Source organism: Sodiomyces alcalophilus (genome assembly GCF_042370955.1).
Source record: "Sodiomyces alcalophilus JCM 7366 unplaced genomic scaffold ACRALscaffold_8, whole genome shotgun sequence".
Classification (NCBI taxonomy): domain Eukaryota; kingdom Fungi; phylum Ascomycota; class Sordariomycetes; order Glomerellales; family Plectosphaerellaceae; genus Sodiomyces; species Sodiomyces alcalophilus.
In genome coordinates, this window is record NW_027263539.1 from 543,061 (window position 1) to 568,201 (window position 25,141).

The following is a 25,141-nucleotide window of genomic DNA, read 5'->3' on the forward strand; positions in this document are numbered from 1 at the left end:
CAAGCATACAGATCACAACGCTCGCCAACTCGTCCGCCTCCACTGGAAGAATGCCCTCCTTGTTTATTATAACACCGCCAAGGCCATCTCGCCTAGTCCCCCCTAGCCGCCTCCAGCTCCAACTCCAACTGCCGAATCCGCTCGCTCTGGTCCTGCGACGCCCCCGCCGCCGACCCGACCTTGCGCTTCAACCCGTCAACCTCGGCCGTCAGCTGCCCGATCCTGTCGCTCTGGGAGCTGATCAGCCTCGTCTGCCGCTCCAGGAGCTGCTTGATCTCCTCCAGGGACGACTCGACCACGTTCGACGGGGACCCCGCCCGGGCGCCGCCGGACGAGCTTGGCGTGTTGGCGTCCGTGGTGGTGCTGGCCGTGCTGACCACCGGCGCCCTGGCCTGCGCGGGCGGCGGCGCGGTGGCCTGCGCGGGCAAAGTCGGCTGCTTCGCCGGCTCGGAGCGGGCGGGCGCGGTAGCAGCGGCGGCCGCAGCGGCGCCCCGCGGCTGGGGTCTCTGCACCTGCTCAAAGCTCGAACCATCGTCGCTGCTTCCCTCATCGTCCTCGGCATCCTCATCCTTGAACTTGTTCGCCATGCTCGACATGGAAGCTTGTTGGACCTTCATCGACGGGGGCGGGCCACGGGCGACCGGCGCGCTGGGCTCGGGTTCCCCCTTCTTGGGCGCCGGTTTCGCTGCTGGCGCCGCAGCGGCCGGGGTGGGCGTCGGTTTGTAGTCGGCCGGGACCTCCTTTGGCGCGGTGCCCTCGTAGACGCTCTCCAGATCGATCTTGGGAGGGAGGCCTTCCTTGCCGTCGATCCACTCTTGCGCAGACATGGCGGGCTTTAGGCCGGTAGCGGGGGGGAAGATGTCGGACTGGAACGTCTCAGCCCTCCGAGGGACGGTGAACGAAATGGGCTCGATGTAGGTGTCGTTGACCGTCTTGTAAGCTCTCATGACCTCGTTCTCGTGGACCTATAGAACATTGGTAAGCGAACGTCCTTTGTTTTTTTTGTTTTGCCTTGGAACTCCTTACGTTGATGCCGCGTCTCGGGCAAAAGGCGATGCCTCGCTGCGGCTCGGCCGACTTGTACTCGCTCAAGAACTCAAACTTGTCGTTGACATACTCAAAGTATCGAATGTTGCCATCGCTATTGAGGTGTCAGTACATTCCGAATCTGCTTCCCAGGCCGATTACAAAAAAATACATACCCCTTGCCAGCGAGGTAGAGGCAGTTTGAGCCGTCATCTATACACAACGAATGTCAACCATCAGTCTCCAAGTTCGATCATGTTCGGACGGAGGCGTTGCAACCTACTCACCCCAGAAGGGCATGCACACTCCCGAGATGGAGTCGAGCATGGTGAAGCCGCCAATGGGTTCCGGACGACCGGGTTCCCACAGGGCAATCTGGCGTTCGCTCATGCGGGAGAAGCCCGTGGTGGCGAAGCGGTTGTGTTCGCCCATCCAGACCGTCCTGCTGTTCTTCGCGCCTGCGTGGCCGGGCGACTCGTGGATGGGCGTCTCCTTGCGAACGTCCCAGACGCGGATCTTCTTGTCGCGCGAGGTGGTGACGAGGAGGGAGCCAGGGGCGTTCCACGACAGGCTCTGCACGAGGTCGCCGTGCTTGAGGAGGTGGGTGGACTGACCGGTACCGATGTCCCAGAGCTTGACGGTAAAGTCGCCCGCGGCAGAGGCGAGGATGTTCTCGGCGGCAGGGTTGAAGAGGACCTGGCCTACTTTCCTGTAGCGGTGCAACGGTCGCCGTTAGCATTGCGTGGTCTCACGGGTCATCCACGCGAGAGCCGGCGTGGCAGGAGTCCCGGTCGTGTAAGGGACGAGACGGGCGGGAACATACCTCGAATGGCCAGCGAGCTTGCTAACGGGGTGGACATCTGCAGGCTCCTCGGCGTCGGTATGGAGAGTAAAGCCCTCGGGGACCTGCCATATGAAGACTTTGCCATCTTCGGAGCCGGAGGCGATTACGCGGTCATTGAAAGGATTCCTGGAGAGGAAGAATGGAGCTCTTGTCAGCAAACGACTCGAACATAAGTTTGGTATGGGGCTTCGGACGAGCTGGAAGTAGCGGACTGAACGACGACACAAACGTAGGGAAACGTACCAATCCGTGTCGAGAACAGTAGCTGTATGGCCTCGAAATAACGGGATCAGGTCCGGGACCTTGCCCGTCTCTTGTAGGGGGATAACGGCAAAGGCGCCACCGCCGCCGGCATCCCAATTGACAGAAAGATATTCCGGATTGACCTATAAGATGGTGGGCGGTTTGGATGCACCAAAGCGCAAGACGAGTAAGCTTCCCGTTCCATTCTAAGGTTGTAGGTGGTTTGGTTGTTGCGTGGGCATTGCATGTGTGTGTGTATTTGTGTTGCTTCGCGGCCAAAGGTGGTGCTGGCGTACCTTTACGAGATTCGTGTCCCAGGCATTTCGGCTGATGTGGAGGTTATCGTAGCAAAACTCCTTGCGTGTCGACTTGCCATATACGTGTCCTATAAAGCGAGAGGGAGGCCGACGAAGCGGTCATGTCAGCTCTTGTGGTTCGAGGCGCGCGGCGCGTTTGGCGCAGCATCTTGCGACGGACGAGACGGCAAACTCACGGTATTTCGACGCTCGTACAAATCGGCCTGCCATGGGGGAAAGACAAAGGCGGTGAGACGTGCTATGAGTAGAATGGAGGGATACCGGGAGCAACGATGTAGAGAATAATGCAAGTTAGGGAAGAAAAAGTGATGGCGGTGGTGGTGAGGGTAGATTAGATGGTTGGAGGTTCGGATTGCAATAGGAGGAAAGGAGAGGTCACGACTTGGAAAGGGTACCTGCTTCAGTAGGTGGGTACCTATAGTAAGGTATTGGGGTACTTGTTCCAGTTGTCTGCAATGCCTCAATTAACACGTCGTAATGGTGTGAGATAACTGTAACCATCACCTGTAGTCTAAGTACAGCATGGGGATAATTGCTTGGAGACGCCCCGCCTTCTGTACTGTTCCAGGCCATGTACTAATAATGCTGCCCCACAATATCCCCCTTACCCCTTGACACAGACGAGAGTACAGTACCTAGAGGTAGGTACCTGACGACACGAGGAGAGGCTCGCCGGCTCGGTGAATACCTTACGGAGGACAAAGTACAAGTTCATGTGCCTCGATTTTCTTTCGCACCTGAATACAAATACAACCACGTTGCCCCACGCATGTAGCCTCGCAAACGATACACCCTATAAGTCTCCCGTCTCTTCACTTTCTCTTCATCGCTTCCATGGCGAGAAAGGCACAAGGCACCACATGTTTTGCAAATGGGCCCCGTCCACTCTCCATCCATCCCCTTTAGGTCCTTCGCCCAAAAGACGATAAAAAAGAAGAGTAGCAAAGACAAGCAGACGATCCCATACGCCAAAAATATACCCGAACAAGTATTAAAAGAAAATAAAACAAAAAGAGGGTAATGCGCAAATTGGTTGCCCCTGACGACCAACGGCGGGACACTAGTCCAGACGGGGAGTCCATTCCCCCATGACCACACAATCAACCCCAGCAATTCTGATGGTTAGACGCGAGGACGGACACCCCCGAGTCCTGACTACGGGGAAGATCCGTCCAGTTGCTCTTCTCCTTGCGTTAACTTCATATCCTCCATTTTCCCTTCGTAATCCGTCGGGCTCGTGTCACTCATGCCAGGTCGTGAGTGAGTGTGGTGTAAGAGATGGCCCTAATAACCCCCAATATCTCTGTGCTGCTACCTCCTCCGTCGTATGAAGAAGGGCAATAAGGGAGATGACGAGGTATCGGAAAGAAGAAAAATATAAAGGGCCAAAAACGAATGGAAATCGAGGGAGGGAGTGAATGGTATGGCGCGTCTGGGCCTTCAGTTGTAAGTGCTCTTGGTCCGCGAGTGCGTCCGGCGGCCCTCAGCCCGTCGACGCAGCGCCTCTTCCCGCTTAAGGACGAGCTCACACCACCGGCCCTTCATCGGTCGTCCGTTGGTGTCGTCATCCAGGCCCGTCTCGCCGCGCCCAATGACATCGCCGAGCGCCTTCATCCATCCTTCCTTGTCCGCCGCCGTGTCGGCGTAAAAGTCAATCACCTCGCCGTTGTTGAACCTGATGCGGAACCCTTCCTCGACGAACATGTAGCCTTCCTCGTCTTCGGCGAAAGCAGACCGTCGCCGCTTGCCGCCCTTGCCCGTGGTCTCCTTCTCCATCAGGGCTCGTCGGTCGTCGATCAACCGCTTGGCATTGCCGAGGTTGATCGTCGCACGAGGTTGCCGCGTAGCCTCGTGGTACGCCGTCAGTTTGGTACCCACGAGCTTGAAATATCTCCGGCGCCAATACTATGTCCAACAGTCAGTAAAGAAAGGAAAAGAACCCCGAGGCTAAGAAAGGACAACGTACCGGACAGTCGCCGCCCTGCTGGCTCAAATGTCCCTCCCAGTTCCGGGCCAGCCGCTCCTCGGCTGCCTTGAGTTCCCGGATGCAGGAATTCATGCTCTTGGGCATATCCTCCTCCGTCGTCCCCTTGGGCCGGGGCACGAACAGGAGCTGAAGCTCGAGGTTGCCAATCTTGTAAGGCGCGCGGCGCACCACCGCCGTGTTGCCCCGCTTGCTCTTCACGCTGGAAGCGAATGACGCCTCCTCGGTTGCCCACTCGTTGAAAGTCGCCACCTCCACCAGGTAAGGCCGACCGTAGCAGCGCGGCTCGTGCTCCTTGAGGCAGACGTAGGCCCGGGCAAAGCTGCCATCCTCGGCGGCCAGTGGCGATAAGAGGTCCCACGACGTCGGCGCCGCATTCATCTGCCTGGCCTGCGCCTCGCGCTGCTGCGCCGCCAGACGCTCCTCCTCCTCACGTTGCCGGAGCTCCTTTTCCTTTCTCTTCTTGGGCGACCCAAACACCCGGCTGAACGTCGACGTCTTGGGCTTACTAACCTTAGTGGAAGACGGGACGACCTTCTTGGGTGCCGCCGGCTTGTCAAGCTTCACGTTCAGGGTCAGCTGGAACTCGAGATCATTAGGCACGACCAGCTCAAACTCCTGTCCGATCGGGGCGTTCCGAGCGAGCTCTAGCCACGCCGTCGTCACACAATGGACACCATTGTCGAGAGTGAGGCTAAACCATGTTCGCTCATCTAACAACAATGTCAGGTCAGTTTCCATTGCGCCAAGGTGAAAAAAAGGCCATGACGACGTACTCTTGGGAAGCGGGAGGTCTAGATCCTTCACCCCCATCACCTTAACAAAGAGCCTGCCTCGTTCGCCGCTCTCTTCGGTCGCGAGCTCCGGGTTCACGTCGTCGTAGACAACCTGGGTCTCCCGGGCGTTGCTCTCTTGCCCGGGCAATGGCGGCACCGGTCCACCCGCGATACCCTGTCGGTTGCGCATGCTTCTCTGCTTCGACTTGCTGTTCCACGGCTCCACTGTCCACGTCTGCGGGCGGTCCCTCTTAACGGGCGAGTTGCCCGCCGATCGGGCTTTCCACGGGTCGTCGGCGTCCTTGTCGCTGGCGGCAACCAGCTTGGTGTTCTGGCGCATGAGGTAACCGCGCTGTTTGTGGAAAGGCATGTTAGCATTCTGCGACATGGACTGTGCGGAGGTGATGGTCCCGTCGTGGGCCGGCACGAGAGCCTGAGACACTTGTCTGCTTGGGCCCCCAGTGGCCATGCGGGATTGTTGGATGGTGTATTGAGCAAAAGCCACCTTTTGTGCCTCGATAACTCGCTCGAAATCTTGATCAAGACTCAGGCCAATGTCGAGATCCAGCGTCAGACTTCGCTTCTTAAAGCTCGGATGCCGCTCGAGGAAATCGTCGCCCGTCGCTTCCACCGCCTCGTTTTCGGGCTCAAAGTCGCGCGAAATACGGCTGCGATGACGCTGGGGGATAGGAGGCACGTCGGGAACCTCGCGACTGACTTGCCGCCGGGCTTCTCGCATGGCAACAATGTCAGAGGGGGTTGCGGAAGGGCGCGTCTTCAACTTGGAGCCGGAAGCAGACTTGATAGTCGCCTGTCGCTCCGGGACGATGGGCGACTCCACGGCCTCCTCTTCTGGTTCCTCCTCTTGCTCCTCCTCTTCGCCGTCTTCTTCCAGGTCCTCGTCGTCGAGAGACACCGGATGGCGAATCACCGAGTCGGGAGTGCTCGGCTCCTCACCATAGTCGTCTTCGGGATCGCCCCACCCGGACCCGTCGTATTCAGGTTTCGACAGGTGCTCGGGCGTGTAAGATGGCTTCGTGGAGGCCTGAGCATTCGGCGTCGCCGTCGCCGCCGCCGCCTTCTTGGCAGGGGGCTCCAAGTCTTCGTCGGGAGCCGGCGTCTCGTCAGGCCTAGGAAGCATGTACGCCGACAGGCCTTTAGAGAAGACAGCCTCGGACCTCTCATTCACGTCCGGCAAGCCCCTGTCGACAGTTGGAGCAATATCGTTGCAAGGGGGGGTTTCTTCAATGGGGCTGACGGCACGAGGTGTGGTAACCTCCTCGTCACTCTGGCTCACATGGGTCACATGGACTTCTTGGACCTTGACATCCTGAACGTGAGGCTCGTGCATGTCAGACCTCCGGAGCTCCTCAGAGTAGCGACTACCCGAATCATCCTCGTTATCATCGAGTTGTGAGTCCGACCGATGATACAGATCCGTGATGGAATCCAAATCGGCGTCGTCCTTGTCCAAGTCGCGATGGATGATCACACTGTCATCTTCGTCATGTAGGGTGAGATCATCCAGATCAGGCGCCTCTGTGGAAGGAATGGGCACGTCTGGATCGTAGGGAAGACTTGGTCGATCGTGGCCGCGCTCCGGGCTCGAGCTAGGAGGCGGAGAGGAGAAGTGATAGTCCGATTCACGGTTCAGCGACTGACTGCCGTTCACGCGGCGCAAGATGGATTCGCGGGAAATGCGAGGCGGGAGCTGGTAATCGTCAAGACCGGAAATATCCCCAACGGTGTCGTCTTCCTCTTGGGCCTCGAACATGCTCGAATTCACCGAATCCACCTCGGACATGGGGCTCTGGAAGCGATCACGCTGAGTGCCGCGGCGGAGCCGGCGTTCCCTCTGCTGTTCGTTGGCCGATTTCACATCGTCTGAAAGCATCATAAGCTTCAGCCTCTCCTCGAGGGACATTTTGCCGTTTCCAATGTTCTGTATCTCCAGCTTGCTGGACGAAGCTGGGGGAGGCGAGGGCAAGCTCCGCTGGGCGCCGGGTCCGAGCATCCTCTCGGCGGTGGCCGACAGACCGGGTGACGAGCGAGCCGAGTTGCTTCGGGCCAGCTCGCCAGGAAGTGGCGGCAGAGGACGGTGATCCGAGTTGGAGGAATCGTTGCGCACATGCGCGGGGCGAATGGCTGCACTGTGGATCTGGAGAGCCTCGGGCATGGGGCTACTCTCGAAAGGGTCGTCTCCGTGGTGGCCGCCGTTATGCCTCCAGTCGTCGGGACCTACGACGGGCGTCTTGTCGGTATCCTCCAGCGAGGCGTCAAAGCTGTCCTCGTGGCCGTCAAAATCGCCGAGGCGGTAGTGGCGTCCTTCGTATTCGTCGTCGTCGTCGTCTTCTTCGTCGTCTTCGTGCGACTCGTAACTTCCTTCACGCGAGTCTGATTCTATGGATGAGATGTCTGGCGTGACCATTTCATACTCGTTGATCTGAGGAGGGGCGGCGTCGAACGTGACGCTCTTGGCATGACGATGTAGAGACCGGCCGCTGGGAAGCTCACGATCGTCCACCGAAGTGTCGGCGGACCAGACGCCGCTCTCCCGGTCGACGCTGCCCCTGAACCTGCTGGCCGACAGGGAGGATTTAATTGGCGAGGGCTGTTCCCTGCTAGGGGTGAGGGGGGGGTTGTTCTCTGTGAAGGTGTCGGTAGAGCTGTTGGGGCTCGTCGTTTCTGTTGCTTCTGTTGTAGTTGGTGTGTCACTCGCAGTGGTAGTGGCCGTAGTAGGTTCCGGGTGCATCTGGGTGGAATTCTTGGACGGGCTCGAGGAAGGGCTGTACAGGGGCACAGTGGTCTTGCTCTCGCTACGATGATGGGCGAAGCCTTTGCGCTCGGATTCGGACCGAAGTCCCATCAGTCCGATCCCACCAAAGGCATTGCCCTGGACCTTAGCAAGCGGGCGCTCGATTTGGGGTAAGCGGGTGGGATCGTATTCCAGTTTCTGCTCGAGGGCGAGAATGTTGCTATTCTTCACACGGGAAGCTCTTTGCAGTCGCTCAATGGAGGAACGACGAGTGGGTGAGGGAGAGCCACCGCGACCATACGGGGAATTCTCGCTGTTGAGGGAGTTCAGGTTACGGTTCTGCCAAAAGAGCCGGGGTGATGTTGCTGCCTCCAGAGGCGAAGACTGGAATGGCGACGAGTCGGTGCTGAGCGCCAATTTCTTTCGATAGTGTTAGCAGTCGAATCGCTGACTGGAATGTCTGAGACAAGAGAGGGATAAGATATGGAACGCGACTGAAGACTCACCTTGTTAGGTGTCTGATTCCAGCTGGGGGAATTCCTCCTCATGTCTGAAGGAGACAACTCCGACAGTGGACGTGGAATGCCGCTTGCCATTTTCGAGGGAGACGTTGCCGAGGAGCTTTTGGAAATGCGGAGCGGGTGAACCTAATCACAAAGGAGAGATGATCAGACTGGGCATTGGAATAAAATCGGGAACCGGGCCTAGGCAGCCATAGGCATGGTCGATGGGCTTGGGTGCTCGACTCGACTTACGGGTTCTTCAATATCCATGCTGCGTCGAGATACAATTCGTACCAGAGCAGAACAGACGACTTAGCAGAACATTGGCCCCCTCTCTCTCACTCGAATTTCCGTTCCTTGCTGGGAGGTGGCTCGGACTAAGCCGGCGGCGTGGTGAGAGTATGGAGGAATGCGGTTGCCGTAATGATGCGTTGCGTCACGGTACTGTTACGCAGGAATGAGTGCAGTGTGAGGCGAGCAGGAAAATAAACAAAGATGCCCTCTTCTAGTAAGAAGATGATTATCGATTGATGATTATTTGCCAGCGTTCCAGTGTCCGGCCTTCAGCAGTCGAGTGTTCGGTATCAGGAGGTGAACTTGGGTTGATGGTGTTGGTGTTGTTTAAGGGAGGAAGGGAGGAAGTTGCGCCCCGGCAGGTGATTGGAGCGCGGCGGGGAGGAGGTAAACAAACAGGGGAAGGTGCTACCTGCGAGCACCTGCACGACGTATGGAGTGGTGTTGCCCCTAGCAACGGCCCCGCTGCCCTCGATCTAGACGCTATCTCAATGACCCGCAACAGCGAGGAGGGGAAAAGCGGTGACCTTGGTGCATGAGCCTACTATTTCTGTGACGCCCTAGGGACTCCAGTGCAACCTATCAAATACCAAAGGCACTTTGTATCGCTCGGTAGCGGTAGGCTGAATGTACACTAGCTAAGGTACTGGCTGCAGTCGGGAAGGCCGGCGCGAATGTACATGCCCCAGAAACCTCGGATAACAATAGGGACGCAATGCAAATGCACCTCTCCCGGCCTCTGCAGGAAATACACACGCATTGCATCTGGCGCCTTTGTCCGTCTCCATATTTCGAGGCGCCTAGCCTGCTGACGGCATCAGGAGTATCTATTCGTTCTTGTATGCGCGAATTGGTGTTATTTCAACATGTCGTCACTACGTCGACCTCTCGGACTGAGAGACCATATCGGAAAGTCATGAAGCGGCTACTTGCCTGACAATCGGGGTTTCTTTGGGTTCGGTTCACGAGTCGACTATCTATCGGCATTTACACCGTTGCTGGTTCTGCCAGACAATAAGAAACAATGCTATACAAAGGTCGTCGCACTGCATTGCCCTCGCCCGCTCTCGTATCTGTCTACTCCCTGCGCATACGAAGTACAGTATGCTGTCCTAATCGTTTTAGGCATGGAACCTCACTGGTGTCTGATCCAAGCTGTGGTGATGCAAAACGGGAGAGACCGAAATCGCGGATAAGGGGTCTCGGGCAGCAAACGGCGCAACACATAAAGATGGAAGCCCCCTTTGTTTTCCCACTCCACCCATCTCAGTTTCCCTCGTTCAAAACCCCTGAGCTTGGTTCCACCGGATACAATCGTCCAGCTTGACCCCGCTGCCGCCGAAGCAGTCCAAGGCGCTGCCGATTGTGAGATCTACCTTGCCGTTGCTGAGCCTCTTGACCGTCTCCAGGTCCCCGAGGTTCCGTCCCCCGCCAGCGTAGGTTACGGGGATGGAAGTCCATTGCGCGAGCTTCTCAACGAGCCGCTCGTCGATGCCCTTTTGCAAGCCCTCGTTGTCGGCAGCGTGAATGAGAAACTCGGAACAGTAAGGTTCTAGTTTCTGGATGGATTCTGTATCCGTTGCCCCCCGACCCCGCCGCCATGTTGTCAGTTCCTTTCTTTTTACTTCTTTCCTCTCTCATCCCAGACTCGCTTTTACATTTTCATAAAGGGTGCTACTAACCTTGATTGATCTCCATGTCTGTAATGGTCTGCCATTTGTTCATGGCCACGAACCAGCTGTCCTCGCCTCGTCGCCGGCAGCTGAGGTCAATGACTAGCCGCTCCTTGTCGTTGCCCAGGGCACTCAACACGGCGGTTAGTCTCTCCTGACTAAACTTGCCGTCCGGGAAAAGAAAGGACGTGATGATGACCTATGGGGGACCGAATCAGTCATCCAAGAAAAGATGGAAAAAAGCAAAAGAAAAGAAAAAAAAAAAAAAGAAGAAGAAAAGAAAAAGTCCTAGTGTCTCGGCCTCGCGAAACCGCAAAACCCACCTTGTTTGCTCCGGCTTCGATCCATTCTTTTGCGTTCTTGTCGTTGATGCCACCACCCACTTGCAGCCCGTCCGGCCACGTTTGCAGGGCCTCCCGTGCCGCGTCCTCGTTGCCGGGGCCCAGCATGATGACATGAGCGCCCGTGAGGTCATTGTCCCTGTATAGCTTGGCGAAGTGGCCTGCCGAGTGGGACGAGACGAAGTTTGTCTTTAATGCCGTCGTGGCGCTGTCCAGAGTGCCGCCCACGATTTGCTTCACTTGCCCTGCGTGAAGGTCAATACAGGGGCGAAATCGAGTCATGGTAATGGTATGCAGAAGCGCAACCTGAGCTTATGAGATGAGTGGGTTGGTTGATAATATGTGACGAGATGGTTTGGCTTTCTGGCTTGGGTTTAACGATGAGGTGTGTGGATGAAGCCTGCGGGGGCGAACCCCGCTAGATGGGTTCAAACTGTTCTACGATTTGAGACCCAATACGAGGGCCAAATAACAATGGCAGATATACGTAGGCCGGCATTGTAGTAGGTAGCGCACAACGAGGCAATCAATGTTATTTTCTTTCCCTGTCGCTGCTGCTCAATTGAGGAGTCTAGTTGACAATACATACTGAATGAAGTGAGCTGAGTAAAGTGAGTAATAGACAAAAAAGAAGAGTGAGTGGCAAGTGGGACAAAGAAGAAAAAAGAAGGAAATAAAGGTACAAAAAGCAAAAATATAAGGATGTGCTCGCACCTGGGTTCGAACCAGGGACCCCTTGCGTGTGAGGCAATTATGCTTCCACTACACCATGCGAGCTGTTCCATGATGACTTGCATCAAAACGAGGCCTATGTAGCCGACGGGCTCTAACCCAGAACCAGACTTGTCAGGTACCTACTTCGTATTGTGGACATTCGCGTCTCCGCCGGGTGACCATCCATCTTCACCTGCGAGTTTTTCTTCAGGAGCAATGCAACTTGGACATCGTGTGGCCGGCCTCCCTTCACCGAAACCGAGGTACGTCGTAAGGTGTGAAGGTACCAACCAGTTAAGTAAGGTACCTTGCCTATGAGTACTTCGTACTACCTTGGCAAACGGCGAGCTTGGATTGCTTGTGTAATTCTGTGACGAGTCCCCGAAAAAACCGGGAAAACTCATGATCGAAGGCATTTGCAAAAATATATCTAGACAATATATGTCCGGGGTAGGATGGAGGTAAATATCGAGAGTTCGTTCTTACGGAACAGAAGAAGGCCTCAACCTTCATTGTCTACCGCTTGCCTTGGAATACCAAATTGTCTTCCAGTTATTGTACCTCGTGGTATTTCAACGGGGTTGACTTGTACCAGGGGAACAAAACCCATAGAGTACGTACCGTACCGTCCGTACCTTCTGTCTCAGGGCAATAATGGTGACGGCACCTTTTTGTCCTCGTCGCTTCGTTCTTGTTCCTCCCTTTTCCTTCCTTCACCCCTCCTTCTTCCTCTCTTCTCTCCTTTCCAGCCTTTCCCCCTCGTCCAGCTTCGTCGTTCGCCCTGTCCTCTCATCTATTAAGAACCCTCTCTCTTGCTTCACGAGATTCCTCCAAATCAAAAAACCAGGGGTATTCGCATATTTCTCCCATCTCGCACAGAAGCATCATGGCAATATCGACCTCCTCCTCATAGTTCCCATCTATCCTCCTCTTCACGTAGCTTGTCGAATCGAGCCCGATGGCTAGGTAGCTTGGCCGATCATCTGCCTTGGCCAGGACTTGCTCCGGTTCCAGGGATTCTCCTTCATCATCTGCCCTCCTCAGCCCAACAGTATATCCACCCGCTCTCGCCCGAAAGCCTCCCAAGCTCGCAGGAAGATGTGCCCGACGCCTCGCCGGAAACACACGCTGCCTACCCGCTCGACCCAGAGTACGTTAACAAAATCGACGAACCCGTCCGGGTCCGCGTTGGCCCGCAACTCCTTCATGTCGGCGCCCGGTCCAAAGACGTCGCTTTCTGCTGGGCCTCCGATGGCCCTCTCGGTTCCTTCGGATATGGCAACAAACTCGAGCCGTCCCTCTTCGCTCTCGTAATTGGCCCCCTGGAGGCCTAGCCAGGCGTCATGGCCCCGCAACGTCCCAATCCACTGTCCTGACCGGGGAGCCCAGATGCTTCCGATAGCCAGCGGGATTCCTCCGAAGCGAGGCCCACCTCCACCACCATCGCCGCCGGTCGGTCGCTCTGGGAACGGGGCGGCGAAATCAACCTCCAGGAAGGCCCTCGTCGTGTTAAACGACAGCAGTGTGCCTGGGTAGACCATCTCTCCGCTAATGGGCATCTCTACTGGGGGTGTGTCTGATATGAGCGGGATGGGATACCGGAAAGTCGCGTTCGGGTCGATGGTGTGCCGAAACGCTCCGCCGCCGCCTACCTTGCTCCACCCGGGAGGCAAACCCCCGTTATTGCTCCTGCGAGCGTGGCGTATAGCACGGTAACGCATGCCGTCGTTTCGTAGCGGCTCCGTCGTTGCCCGGTCAGTCAAATAGAACTGACACGTCGTTCGCAGCCGGAAACCGTTGACGTTACGGAACCGCCGTCGTGCGGAGAAGTTACCGTCTCGCGCTTCCTCGTCGTCTTCCCCGGTCCGACGTCCGCCAGGCTCGCCACCTTTCCCGTTGGATGAACCCGCCCCATCCTCGAGCACGTAGTCGGCCGCGGCGCGCCAGAAGGTCAGGTCGACGGGAACACCGTCGTAGTACCATCCCATCCAACTCCAGCTCGGGACGGGGTTCATGCCTCCCGAGTCGAGGCTGGGAGCGATTCGCCGGCGGCGGATCGTGGCTGCCGGACGCCATAGTAGGGCGGCGTCGAGAAACAGCACGGGCATCCCGAAGACGAAACCGCCCGCGAAGGTCTTATTCACGATGGTAGTGAACCCTCGAAAGGCAGCGGTCGTATCCTCGACGCGGGAGAGCCGGCGACCCGAAAAGTCCATGCAGATGCGCGCGTACTCGTCCAAATCGGGCCATGGCGCGTGCCGGAAGCCCAAGGGAGCCGGACGAGGACGGGCCGCGCACTTCTGATGCGTGTCGTTCCGGCCCTTCCGAGAGGGAGGCGCACTGGAGGAACCGCGGAGGCTCAGTACGCGCTGCAAGCCGGGCACCTTGGAAGCGGCACCGACTCCGGGGCCCCGAGGGCCGCCACCGTCGGCGGCATCAACATCGCCGGCGAGGTTCCAAGTCTGGCAGTGGCACTCCCAGGTCATGGTCTTGTCAAAGACGAAGAGGGCCCTTCGGGCGTAGAAGCCTTCCTGCATGGTCCAACATCGCTCGCGCCATCGGCTGCTGGTGACCATGTCCCGGTGACCTTGGCGGCCGGGGGACCCCAGCGCATCCTTGGGAACCGGCGGCGGCGCTCTGCCGCCCGGGCTGACGAGGGCGCTGAGCCCGGTGTTGGCATTCTCCCCGGCGGCAGCGACCACGGTGAGGTAGGCGTTGGCAAATACGTAGGCCATGTTGCTGATGTACGCGTCGCGCTCGGCCTCGTCGTCTTGGACGATGCAGAAGCGGTCGACCCAGAGGAGGCGGATGCCCAGTTTGCGGGCGAGCCAGATGGCGTCTTGGATGGCCTGGGGCATTTCGACATGGTCGAAGCCAGCCGTGAGCATGTCGACATTGTCCCGCCGGGCCTCCCGGTGTGCGTTGGGCGGCGCAGCCCACGGAAGAGACTGGCCCTCGTTGACGTAGGTCAGGGCCATGTAGCGATCGCCGGCGCGGGCGCGGATGAGACGGCGGTCGACGGAATCGATCAGCCAGATGGGATACCAGGTGAGGGGTTCACCAGCGCCTCCCGGAGGTGGAAGGCCGGAGCCGAGGTCCGAGTCGTCGCCATTGGGGCCGGCAACAGACGAAGCGGCAGCGCCGGATGATGAGCGGGGGATCCCGGTGCAATGGTCGCCGTGCTCGGTATTGCATGTGTCGATCCAATGGCGGACCTTAGCCAGCGGGTTGGCCTTGTCTTGCGACGGGCTGCCTACGGCGGATGAAGGGCGGCGGGAAGGTGTGCGGGAGTCACGGCGTTGGGAAGACGAGTTGGGGGGATACGGCGGCGGGGTACCGCGAAGGGCATCTTTGCGGACGTTCCAGGAGTTTCTGATGCGGTCGGTGAAGCTCTGACGTCTGGCGGAGAAGGCCGGAGGGCTGTCTCGGTCTCTATCTCGGTCTCGTTCTCGGTCCCTGTCGAGCCTGGAACCAGTAGGCCTGTAGCGAGGGTCGGCGTCGTCGCGCGGACGAACCCTGGAGCCACTGCCGTCCCGGTCGAGCCTGGGACTATGTAGTTCACTCCTGTTCCTGCGGCGGGCGGGCGGTGGGCTAGGGCTAAGACTCTCGCTGTCGCTGAACGAGGCGTCGTCCCTTTCATCTCGCCTGTAGCGGGCTTCTCTCGCCGCCATAACGGGTAGGTGTGTGGTGGGGGGTTGTTATAACTGGTGGTTGAGTGCCGGCAGGGTCGGGAAAGGTACGTACGCAAGGTCCCTGGAAGAGGAGACACAGGCGTGAGAAGAAAAGTGGGAAGGGAAGGAAAGTGAGAAGATCGAATCGACGGTGTGGCGCGTGGTGTGGTAGATGAAGCGGCTGGTGAAAAGCGAAGATGAGGGCCAAGTTCATGGTCTCATTTCACGGTGAGACGCGACGCGAATCATTTTGCCATGATGAAATTCTAGACGATTCGGAGGTTCGTGAGATGCAGTGTAAGGTGTATCACTTTGTTGGAAGAAGTTGTTTTCCTTTCGTTGGTTAGGTAGGTAGGAAGGTAGGTGAGTAGGTAGGTAGGATAACAGGCAGTTGAAAAAAGAATAATAAGCGCCGGAATGAGGTTGAGAAGTGTGGTTCCTGATGGCTTCCGAGTCTGGTGTACCGTACCGTGTACCGTGTACGTACCGAGCAATTAACGTAGGTAGGTACTGTGGTGTACTTCGGTCAACCCAGCCACCCCTTTTTCTACTTTTTCTCCGAACATTGAAATGCATGTCGGATGCATGGGGCTCGTCTGCCTCCTTTGTCACAAAGTATACTTCTACTTGGTATGTCCAGTACTATGCTATGTAGCTGCAAACGAGTACGAATAGGTATTAGTGACATTAACCACTGATACTCGCGGGTAGGACACGGCGACATGTATACCTAGTATCCGAATATCTTCTATTACAGTATACACAAAATACAGCCGTCCGTTTCCTATCCCATGCCTTCATCTTTGCTGCTCTTGTTCTAGGAAGACGCGGATGACGACCAGCTCGACGTCTCGTCTTTTTGTGCTCGCCAATACTCCCCTCCCCCCGCCAGTCAGCGGAATAGCATCATGGCCCATGGTATTTCCACCCAAGGGAAAAAAAGAAAAAGGAAAAGATAAAAAAAGAAAATGGGACAAGAGAAGGCAGGAAAAAAAAACACAATAGAAAAGGGCAAGGGAAAACATAGACCCGTCCCGTCCTCTCCGTTCCTAGTATCTGTCGTTGCTTCTCATCGCCCTTCTTTCCCTCCGCACCCTATCCATCCCCCCAAATACACCTCCGCCGATGAGCAGGAAGACAACATCACGGAAGAAGGAAAAAACAACAAGAAAAAAGAGGACGAGCAAGGCAGCAGAGCCAGCGTCAGGCAGATGGTCAAGATGCGAGACTCTTAAGCCCAGGATCGGCAAAAAAGACAAACAAACGGCTTCCTCCCCCCTCTCCCAAAACGCCTTGCCCACCAGAGACCATCTCCCATTGTGCGAATGCAACGCCGGCAGCGCCCTAATCTTTCACAACGAATGAATCAACACCATCCCCTACATATCCTTTCTTTTTTCCCTCATCATTCATCGTCGCTTGCCGCTGCCGCTCCATTGCTCTCTCCGTTTGCCGCTGCCTCCTTGGAAGCTGCCGCCGCGCTGTTGGACGAGATGAGCTTGATACGCGTCGGTCCGCTGGCCGTAGTCTGAGGCGTGGCGGATCCTGTGCTGGGCGCGACCGATCCGTCCTTGGCAGCCGAGTCTGGCTCCAGCTCACGCAGCTCCGGGTGTTTCTCGAGTTCCTTTTCGAATTCGGCGAGGAAGAAGGCCTGCCACATACTTGTTAGTCTGGTCTGAAGACGTCCAGAGACGGGAGAAAGGAAAACTCACATGCAACGTCTTGGAATCCTGGTAAAGGAGCGACGCCTCTTCGTTGTACGTCTGGCAATTGCTAAACATCAGGTCCACGTCCCGTCGGAGGTCCCCGAGGCAATTGTATTTCTCCTTCTTGATCTTGCCGTCGATTTGCTTCATCGAAATGGGCGACTGGATGATCATGTAGTAGTCCGGGAACTCGCGCTTCGGCGGCAGTACCATAAACGGCCCGATGATGATGCGCTTGCCCGAGTCCGACTCGTCGTCCTCCTCGGGTGGGCCCGGGTCCGGGTCGTCCACCTCGAGCGTCATCAGGCCCTCGTACAGAGACCGGAGGCTCGCCTGGAGCGTCGCCCTGGTGCGTTGCCCCAGCGCCTTGCTGCCGCCCGCCGCGACCGCCTTGGGCCGTCCCAGCGGTCCGCGCCGCTTCTTGGCCGGCGGCTCGTCGTCGCCGTCCTCCGCCTTGCGCTTCTCCTGGTTCTTGCTGCCTGGCTTCCGCCCACGCTTCTTAGGCTGCGGCGGTGGCGTTTCCGCCTCCTCCGTGCTGCCGCGGCTCGCAGACGGCGAGTTATCATTCGACCCGCTGTTGTTCGCCAGCCTCTTGAGCCGGTTGGCCTCGCGCCTTTCCTTGCGCGCCTGCTTCCGCGCCGCCGCCGCCTCGGGCGAGTCTTCGTCGTCGTCCACCGCCATGAGCCACTGCTCTTCCGTGAGGCCGTCGTCGTACCGGACCTTGGTCCTCTCGCGCGCCCCGCGTCCGAGCACGAGCTCTTCCTGCTCCTCCACCGGGTTGCCGTCAGTGAGGTAAATATCCGGAAGCTCGTCTTCCGTCATGAGCCGTGATTTGCCCTTCTTCCCCCCGTGGTCGCCGTATATCGGGTCTTTCCTCCGCTCTTCGTCCATCTTCTGGAAGAGCGCGAGCTCCTCGTCGTTTCGCGCCAGCACCAGGTTCAGCTCCTCGTCGTCCATTTCGTCTTGCTCGCCCGTCTCCGCGAGGTCGGCCGACTCGAGCAGCGTCCGAAGCATAGCATCACGGTCCGTCTCGGTCGATTTGTTATCAAACCGACCAGCCTGAATAATCTTGCCGTCCATGTCGAGCTTGAACCGAGCCCGTTCCAGAATCTTCTCCTCCACCGAGTTGGAGCTGATCAGTCGGAGAATCCGCACCTCGTTCTTTTGCCCGATACGATGCGCACGGTCCTGCGCCTGCAGATCCTGATGCGGGTTCCAGTCCGAGTCGTAAATGATCACCGTGTCTGCCGTCTGCAGGTTGAGACCGAGACCGCCGGCACGCGTCGACAACAGGAACATGAAGTACGGGGAGTCGGGCGCGTTGAAGTCCCGCAGCAGGTCGGATCGCTCATCCGACTTGGTCGTACCGTCCAGCCGCAGGTATTGGAAGTTCCGGTAGCGCAGGTAGTCCTCCATGATATCCATAATCGCCGTCATCTGGAAAAACATGAGCACACGGTGACCCGACGCCTTGTACTTGGGCAGAATCCGATCCAGAAGCTCGAACTTGCCGGCCGTGCGCCAGAGTTTGTCGTCGCTGATGCTCAGGGGATTGAGCACGTTCTCCACCTCGTCGAAGACGAACGGGTGGTTGCAGAGCTTGCGCAGCTGCATGATCATGTTGCTGAGGCCGCGCGCCCCCGTCTTGCCGCCCTGGCCGTCCGACACCACAATCTTATTATGCGTCACCATCTGCTTGTACAGCCTGGCCTGCAGCGCCGAGAACTTGCACTTGACCACCTTCTCCGTCTTGTCGGGGAGGTCCTTCTCGACGTCCTTCTTCAGACGACGGAGCAGGAACGGCCGGAGGACCTTGTGGAGACGTCGAATGACGAGAATCTGCTCTTCTTCCGTGAGGTCAATCTTGTCTTGACCGCCCGTGTTGGCAAAGGGGGTATTGAACCACTCGTCGAACGTCTTGGCCGACTTGAAGATGTTGGGGAGGACAAAGTTCAGCATGGCCCATAGCTCCGACAGGTTGTTCTGTAGCGGGGTACCCGTGAGAATCAGGCGGAACCGGGTGTTGTAGTATTGCTGAATCGTCGATGTCAGCTTGGAGTTTTGGTTCTTCATGCGGTGACCCTCGTCGATGATCATGTGGAACCACTTGATCTTGCTGAGGACCGGCCTATCCTTGATGATGTACTCGTACGTCGTGAGCAGCACCTGGAAGCGGCCTTGGCGAATCTTCTCCTGCTGCTGCTTCCGGGCGTTGGGCGGACCCTTGTAGACCACCTTGGTGACGGATGGCGCCCACTTTTCAAACTCGAGGTTCCAGTTCGTCAGCGTGCTGAGCGGCACGATGACGAGGTAGGGGCCGTCCTGGCGCTTGCGCTCGATGAGATAGGTGATCAGACTGATGGTCTGGATGGTCTTGCCGAGACCCATCTCGTCGGCCAGGATGCCGTTGAGGTTGTTGTTGTAAAGCGACAACATCCACTGGAGACCCTTGATCTGGTATTCCTTGAGCGTGCCACCAACGAGCATGTTCGCTTGCCCGGTGACCTCCTCCTTGATGCGATGAGCAACGGCGTAGTAGTCGATCTTCTTTGCCGACTCCTCGTCGTCGCTATCCATCTCCAGCTCGCTCTCCTCTTCGGGGGGCAGATCCCCGTCGCCGTAATGCTCGGCAGCGCGTCGTTGTTGCGACTTGACCGAGGCAGCCAGCTGGTGCAGGAAGCCATCGGTCTGCCTGAGAAGGTGGGTGATACGGGTATCCTTTGCCTGGTCGAGTAGCTTGAGATAGGCCTCTTCGTCGTTGGCCTTGAGGGCTTGCAGACGCTGCTTGGCGGTCCGCTCGATCCTCTTCTGCTCTTCCTTTTCAATGTTGAAATGCTGGGCGTACATGAGGCGGCTGAGCTTGAGCGACTTGTTACGTTGGCCCACGGTGCCCTGTGCCATCATGTCACCCCTGCGCTGGGTAACGGCGTGCAAAAAGTCGCTGTGCCGCTTCCTGTCGCGGATCTCGCGCGCATCACGTTGCTGCTTCTCCAGCTTCTCGGTGATTCTCGCCTCGCGGACAGTCATCTTCTTCGCCCGACGGAACGTGCTACGATTTGTCGTCGACGCAAGGTTGTCGAATTGGATCATCTGCTTTGCAAGCTTCTCGCGGAGGAGGCATTGTTTCTGGTACAGTCCAAGAGCCTTGAACTCGATGATGCTCTTGAGTTTTGCCGAGTCGTCGATTTCGAGGGTGGGTTTTGTTGCATCCCAGTGCGCTATGTTGGCTGGTAGCTTTCTCAACTGGTCGTACCGTTCGCTCATTCTGTTTTTTATGCTCAACTCCCTCTCTCGCCGCATCCGCTCGAAATCAACGCCAACGGGAAGAATGCCTGGGATGAGCAGACGGTTCGCGCCCTTCATGTGTTGGACATAATTGATGGAGGGCTTGACCCCTCTCGGGTCGCCATATGGGGATTTGACGGAGCGGAAAACCGGATAGGGTTTTGAGGTGGAGGTATCAGCTTCCGAAGCGGACGGTGCCCGGTCGGCATCAGTCTTATCAGAAGCCGTACCCGGCTGGTCCGCAGTCGTCGAAGCCGCAGCGACGGCCGCGGCCTCGGCGGCGAGGGCCTTTCTCCTTTCGCGCTGGGCGAAAATGGCCTGTTGTATTTGGATGGGGACGCCGGCATTCCGGCCCAGCAACTTGAAAGCCTGGATCTGCTGCCTCAGGAGTGACAATTGTTGCGGGGTGAATTGATTAGTGCTGGGACCAGCCGTGGATGGGGAGCTGGCAGTGGGCGCATTGCCGGCATTGTTGTTGGCGGGCACGGCAGCAGAGCCGAAATTAGTTGATGAGCTTGGTTGAGTTGTCTGGAGGGTGGGTTGCGGGGTGCCATTGATAACACCGTTGGGTCCTCTGGGTAGTGCTTGTCCTTGGCCATGCTGGCCCTGTTGACCTTGCTGTTGCTGCAGCAATTGTTGTTGCTGTTGCTGCTGAGCATGAAGCCATGCTTGTTGTTTCTGGCGCAGAGTGGACTGTTGTTGTATGTTCATGAGAAACTGCGAGACCTTTATATAGTCGGGGTCGGTGTTGGGGACGCCACGCTCCTTCATCTGTCTCAATTTCTACATCACCGAGTCAGTAACAAGCCAAGGGACGACAAGCGGAGTGATGGCAGATAGAACTGCGACGAGGAAAATGCGCTCACGCCATGAAAACAGGGGTGGGGAGGGGAGGATGTGAAGACTAACCATGAGCATCTCCTGCACCTGCTGTTGCGTGGGACCAGCAGACATGACCCCGGCGCCAGGGTGCTGCTGGACGGCAGGAGGAGCCTGGACGGAAGCCATGTTGACACGGTTTTTCGTAATACTAATGGACCAAACAAAGTAGGGCCAAAAGGGGTTATATCAACTATTGTCGGTGCATCTCAGGACGGTAAGGTATATATCACGTGTGGGCGTGGAAGACCGAATCGATTATGGGCGTTGGAGTACCCGGGTGTTTGGCGATGAGGGAGCGGTCGAAAACGATGGAGGGTGTTGTTGGAAATTAGGGCGCGTCTCGAGGCGATGGAAATCCACCAAGGGGACAAGCCAAGTCGGGGACGGACGTTGTTATGTCGCAAGGGCAGAGCGGCGTCGTGGCGTCGGTCCCCGGGGAAATATCGTGGGGCGGACCGGGAAAGACACGTCGTTCTGTCGCCGGTGGCGGGTGGCGGGCGGATGAAGTTGAGGCGCGCGCAGATGTTGCGATGGTCCTCCCTCGGGGCGCGGGCGGGGAGAATGTCCAGGAGCTGGAAAGGGCAAAAGAAAATAATAAAAAAGGGGAAAATTGGTGTCGAGAATTGGCTGCAGGTCGCGTCGTGCGGGTGGGGATTGCGGACTGCGCGAGGGAATCGCGTGGAAAGTGTTTAGGGACGGTTTTTTTCGATGGGTGCCGATGGCGTACGGGGATTTCTTACGATTTTCGATGCGCGCGGTCGCCAGTTTGATGATGGGAGAGGTGAAGGCCACAACGGACAAGATTCAGTGTGATGGTTGGTGCGGTGCTACGAAACGCGATCCACTGTAAATTTCAGCACGAAATGGGCTGACTAAGACGGCGGTGGTGGTGCCTTCCCAGTTGGCTCTCCGAGGTGATAAGCCTGAGGCAAAAGTAAATGTGGGTCATCGAAGCCCTCATTGGCGAGGGCTGAGAGGGCCAACCTGAATGCGAATGTTATTGGCTGGTGAGAAGCAAGACCCGCATCCGGTTTACTCCACGCCACCACCTTGAAGGTACATTGGTACAAGCCTCCTTCCTTTCCGGATTGAACTGCCACGGAAGCGCTTTTTGAGGCCTCTGTATTCCGTCACGTGCTATCTTTATGACCCGTGCATATCCGCCGTGCCTCCCTGAGATAAGATACTATGCTTAGTAACTTGCGATTACTAAACTTATCCCTGTGACTCTCGGCATTCTGACCACTATCTATACCACGTACGCTTTTCTTTTCGTTGCATTTCTGAATTACTCCTTTCCCTTGCTTGCGCCGTCTGTGTCGCTATCCCTTTACTCAATCAAAGATGCCGTAAAAACCTCGTCGCGGTCGACGTATTGTCGCCGCCTGGTCGATTCGACCGCAGGAAAGCCGTCCCAACCCAGCCCACCGGCCTACGTTATTTGAAGTCCAACCGGTATAGAAGCCGATACCTTCCATTCCTGCGATCATCTCGAAGGCGGCTTTCCTTCAAAAGTCGACTGACGAGTTCCACACCGAGCACCGGTAGTTACTGAACGAAGAGCCAGTACTACTCGCTGGCTTCTACTGCCTCCCCGACCTGCGAGATCTACCGGATTCAAGCGACCGGTCAGCCAGGTACAACAAAAGGGAGAGGCTGGTAGGATTGACGAGGAGAGCAAGGCCGAGCTGTGGGTTCGACGAGCTATAGAGCCGTGTGGATGGCCCGCTACTATCGAGGATCGGAGTCGATTGCTACAACGAATCCTAGTGGAAAATGGGCAGCTTTCGGAAGAGGGAAGCTTTCCTCTTCTTTCAAGGACTTTAATTTCGAGCAACGGAGGCCATAAAGTCAGAGGCCCGTCCGACTACAGCTCAGATGCCCTATTAAGCCCAAGACGATTGCCCTTCGCTTTGCACCAGCCTCGTAGAATATATATGTACATGTACCTGATTGTCGATGCTATCCAGAGCGATCAACAGGCGTCGCTCTACAACATTCGCCCAGACTGAAAACATTCACTCCTCCGTATGCACGTAACCTTACAAGCCTTCATTATCACCTCCTGACCCTCTTCTTATCCGGCCCCTCCTCCTCGTCATCGCTCAGCTCCGCGTACTGCGTCACCGGCTGCGTGTCTTTCCATGCCTGCGTGAACATGGGGTCCTTCTTCGCGGCGTCGGCGTATTTCAGCAGCGCCTCCCTCGGATCCTCGTGCAGCATATGCGCCAGCGGAATGTTTTCCGCAACGTGCTTCTCGTCCGGCTGGGTCCTCATGAACGGCGTCTGCTGCATGACCTCGGGTCTCCTGGGGTCCCTCGACCTCCCGGATGCCGTCACGCCGCCTCGCCGGCCACCCATGCTCCCGGGCGTCACGATGGAGTCGCCGGAAATGCCAATCGACTGGTCCATGGTCAGCGAGGGGTTGTCGTCAATGTGTCGTTTCTTGGGCGCCTTGGACATGACGTCCACGGCGCCGCGGCTCGACATGGTCGGGTTGTAGAGGACGTGGGTCTCGCCGTTGGCAGACCCCGTTACGATCTGGTTGATCTTGGGATGCCAGTCGACTGTAATGACCGGGGCGCCCGGGGTGACGGGGGTGACGAGCTCGGGCTGCAGGTTCCCCGGGTTCAGGATGTGCAGGTCGCCCGTTGCCGAGCCCGTCAGGATGCTGGTCGAGTTGGGTGCGTATTTGATGTTCGACATGGAGTAGTGGGCCGACGTCGATTGGTGCTGTACCGTGACAAGCGGCGTCTTGAATTTGCGCGTATCCCAGAGCTTGATCGTGTCGTCGCCGCCCCGCGTGACAACCATCCTGCCGTCCGAGGAGATGTCGATGCCGCTCGTCCAAGTGTCGGGTTTGTGCGCGTCGCGGATTTCGGCCGAGGGACGCGAGAAGGGGCCGTTTCCGCTGTACATGACCAGCGAGCCGTCCAGAGCTGCGGCGACAAGCACGTTGTTGCCGCCCTGCGTCGGCGACCCCCAGGCGACACAGGTCATGCGCGTCCTGCCGGCCGATCCCGGCGCCCTCGACTTGAAGACGATAACCTCCTTCTGACGGCGCTTATTATTGATGTCCCAAATCCTCAGCGTGCTGTCCGTGCCCGCGGTCACGCATAGGTTCCTGTCGGTCGGGTGCCACGTTCCCGAGGAAATGGCCGAGATGTGACCTTTGGTGTTGTTCATGTCTCGTAGGTACATATCTCCCTTGACAAACTCGGTCACAACGTCGCCGTCTCGAGACATAATCTTGGCCTGCGGATGCGACGAGATGCAGAGAAATAGGCTGCCGGAGAGCGGGCTGAATTCGATTCTGTGGATGGGGTGCGATTCGCTCTGTACCGAGGATTTCCTACTCTCAAATGGGTCGACGGAGCGGAAGGCGCGCAATGTCGTGGGCGTCATGGCGGCGAAGTCGTGCAGGTTGATCTTGCCGTCGACCGACGCCGATGCCAGACGACCGCCGGCCGGGTCCAGGGTGATTGTTGTGACGGCGCGTTCGTGGGTCTTGAGGACCAGCTCGTGGGAGACGGGAAACTCGTCGTCGTCGTCTGAATCGTCATCTGAATCGGAATCGTCGCTGCTTCCATCGCTCTTTTCCGAGTCTTCTTTTTTCTGGCCCTTGAGTCGATCCGCCGACGGGCCAGAAGCTACGGCATCCTCCCCTGCGCTGGAAGCCCTGTTCGTGGCACTTCGTTTGGTTCTATCGATCTGCGCGGCGATGTTGGTTTCGGCGGACTTTTTCCCAAATGATGCCGGCAGGAAAGCGCGCATGGGGTCGTCTTCCGCCAGGTCGGGTCCTTCGATCACGATATCTTCGTCGTCGGTCATTGTGTCGGTGTATTCTTAGATAGAAGAGAACAAACTCGCCGATGAAGGTGGAACGGAGTCGAGATTTCTCAATGGTTCGTTGGAGGCGGGAGTCTGTTGAGATGATGGGCTGTGGTGGTACGAATACTTTGTACGTTGCAGGTAATTACTGACAAAGTGATGTCAGCGCCGCACAGGCCACCCGAGCTTTCGGTGTCTAATTGTCCGAAGACAAGGTGCCTATGTACATGTACATGCAGGTACAACGAAGTACAAAACCTCCAACCCTCTAGCAGAGCAGCTCATCGAGGGCTTCA

General features: G+C 57.4%; 7 protein-coding genes and 1 non-coding gene across 8 annotated transcripts; 1 reads left to right on the plus strand and 7 right to left on the minus strand.

Moving 5' to 3' along the window:
* Window positions 1-471: 471 nt before the first annotated feature.
* On the minus strand, window positions 472-2,744 carry ACRALDRAFT_1044524 (uncharacterized protein; the record flags this gene model as incomplete). Its single annotated transcript, XM_071015359.1, has 8 exons — window positions 2,607-2,744; window positions 2,410-2,498; window positions 2,114-2,256; window positions 1,850-1,996; window positions 1,314-1,735; window positions 1,203-1,239; window positions 1,027-1,141; window positions 472-965 (listed from the first exon to the last, which is right to left on the minus strand). Coding segments are annotated over exons 1-8 (1,479 nt in total), but the record flags the coding sequence as incomplete, so codon positions are not given.
* A 1,126-nt stretch (window positions 2,745-3,870) lies between these two features.
* ACRALDRAFT_2044283 (uncharacterized protein) lies at window positions 3,871-8,493 on the minus strand (the record flags this gene model as incomplete). The annotated part of the gene is made up of 3 exons (XM_071021422.1): window positions 3,871-4,335; window positions 4,397-8,365; window positions 8,452-8,493. The coding sequence occupies 3 exons, from the start codon at window positions 8,491-8,493 to the stop codon at window positions 3,871-3,873; spliced, it is 4,476 nt and encodes a 1,491-aa protein (XP_070871507.1).
* Window positions 8,494-9,635: 1,142 nt separating this feature from the next.
* On the minus strand, window positions 9,636-11,218 carry ACRALDRAFT_1077738 (uncharacterized protein). Its single transcript, XM_071018683.1, has 3 exons — window positions 10,739-11,218; window positions 10,425-10,614; window positions 9,636-10,312 (listed from the first exon to the last, which is right to left on the minus strand). Exons 1-3 carry the CDS (start codon window positions 11,036-11,038, stop codon window positions 10,023-10,025), a joined length of 780 nt encoding a protein of 259 aa, XP_070871508.1. The 5' UTR covers window positions 11,039-11,218; the 3' UTR covers window positions 9,636-10,022.
* A 243-nt stretch (window positions 11,219-11,461) lies between these two features.
* Window positions 11,462-11,533, minus strand: ACRALDRAFT_t274. The gene has a single exon. It is a non-coding gene; the product is annotated as a tRNA-Val (tRNA).
* Window positions 11,534-11,970: 437 nt separating this feature from the next.
* Window positions 11,971-15,576, minus strand: ACRALDRAFT_1065605 (uncharacterized protein). The gene has a single exon (XM_071017183.1). The coding sequence runs from the start codon at window positions 15,139-15,141 to the stop codon at window positions 12,511-12,513; it is 2,631 nt and encodes an 876-aa protein (XP_070871509.1). The 5' UTR covers window positions 15,142-15,576; the 3' UTR covers window positions 11,971-12,510.
* On the plus strand, window positions 15,432-16,506 carry ACRALDRAFT_2022370 (uncharacterized protein; the record flags this gene model as incomplete). Its single annotated transcript, XM_071020092.1, has 9 exons — window positions 15,432-15,455; window positions 15,543-15,571; window positions 15,596-15,618; window positions 15,677-15,748; window positions 15,782-15,806; window positions 15,853-15,865; window positions 15,963-16,059; window positions 16,147-16,343; window positions 16,378-16,506. The coding sequence occupies 9 exons, from the start codon at window positions 15,432-15,434 to the stop codon at window positions 16,504-16,506; spliced, it is 609 nt and encodes a 202-aa protein (XP_070871510.1).
* ACRALDRAFT_1044532 (uncharacterized protein) lies at window positions 15,767-21,762 on the minus strand. The gene is made up of 3 exons (XM_071015360.1): window positions 21,042-21,762; window positions 16,854-20,915; window positions 15,767-16,792 (listed from the first exon to the last, which is right to left on the minus strand). Exons 1-3 carry the CDS (start codon window positions 21,138-21,140, stop codon window positions 16,547-16,549), a joined length of 4,407 nt encoding a protein of 1,468 aa, XP_070871511.1. The 5' UTR covers window positions 21,141-21,762; the 3' UTR covers window positions 15,767-16,546.
* Window positions 21,763-22,334: 572 nt separating this feature from the next.
* Window positions 22,335-24,944, minus strand: ACRALDRAFT_1065607 (uncharacterized protein). The gene has a single exon (XM_071017184.1). It carries the CDS (start codon window positions 24,843-24,845, stop codon window positions 23,073-23,075), a length of 1,773 nt encoding a protein of 590 aa, XP_070871512.1. The 5' UTR covers window positions 24,846-24,944; the 3' UTR covers window positions 22,335-23,072.
* Between the last annotated feature and the right edge of the window lie 197 nt (window positions 24,945-25,141).

Excerpts from the sequence above, each read along its gene's own strand:
- ACRALDRAFT_1077738 (XM_071018683.1), bottom strand. The coding sequence starts at position 11,038 with ATGACTCGATTTCGCCCCTGTATTGACCTTCACGCAGGGCAAGTGAAG. Across the intron at positions 10,615-10,738 it reads TCGAAGCCGGAGCAAACAAG|GTCATCATCACGTCCTTTCT; the intron begins GTGGGTTTTGCG and ends GGTCCCCCATAG. Across the intron at positions 10,313-10,424 it reads AGACATGGAGATCAATCAAG|AATCCATCCAGAAACTAGAA; the intron begins GTTAGTAGCACC and ends CAACGGATACAG.
- ACRALDRAFT_1065605 (XM_071017183.1), bottom strand. The coding sequence starts at position 15,141 with ATGGCGGCGAGAGAAGCCCGCTACAGGCGAGATGAAAGGGACGACGCC.
- ACRALDRAFT_1044532 (XM_071015360.1), bottom strand. The coding sequence starts at position 21,140 with ATGGCTTCCGTCCAGGCTCCTCCTGCCGTCCAGCAGCACCCTGGCGCC. Across the intron at positions 20,916-21,041 it reads AGGTGCAGGAGATGCTCATG|AAATTGAGACAGATGAAGGA; the intron begins GTTAGTCTTCAC and ends TCGGTGATGTAG. Across the intron at positions 16,793-16,853 it reads AGGATTCCAAGACGTTGCAT|GCCTTCTTCCTCGCCGAATT; the intron begins GTGAGTTTTCCT and ends AGTATGTGGCAG.
- ACRALDRAFT_1065607 (XM_071017184.1), bottom strand. The coding sequence starts at position 24,845 with ATGACCGACGACGAAGATATCGTGATCGAAGGACCCGACCTGGCGGAA.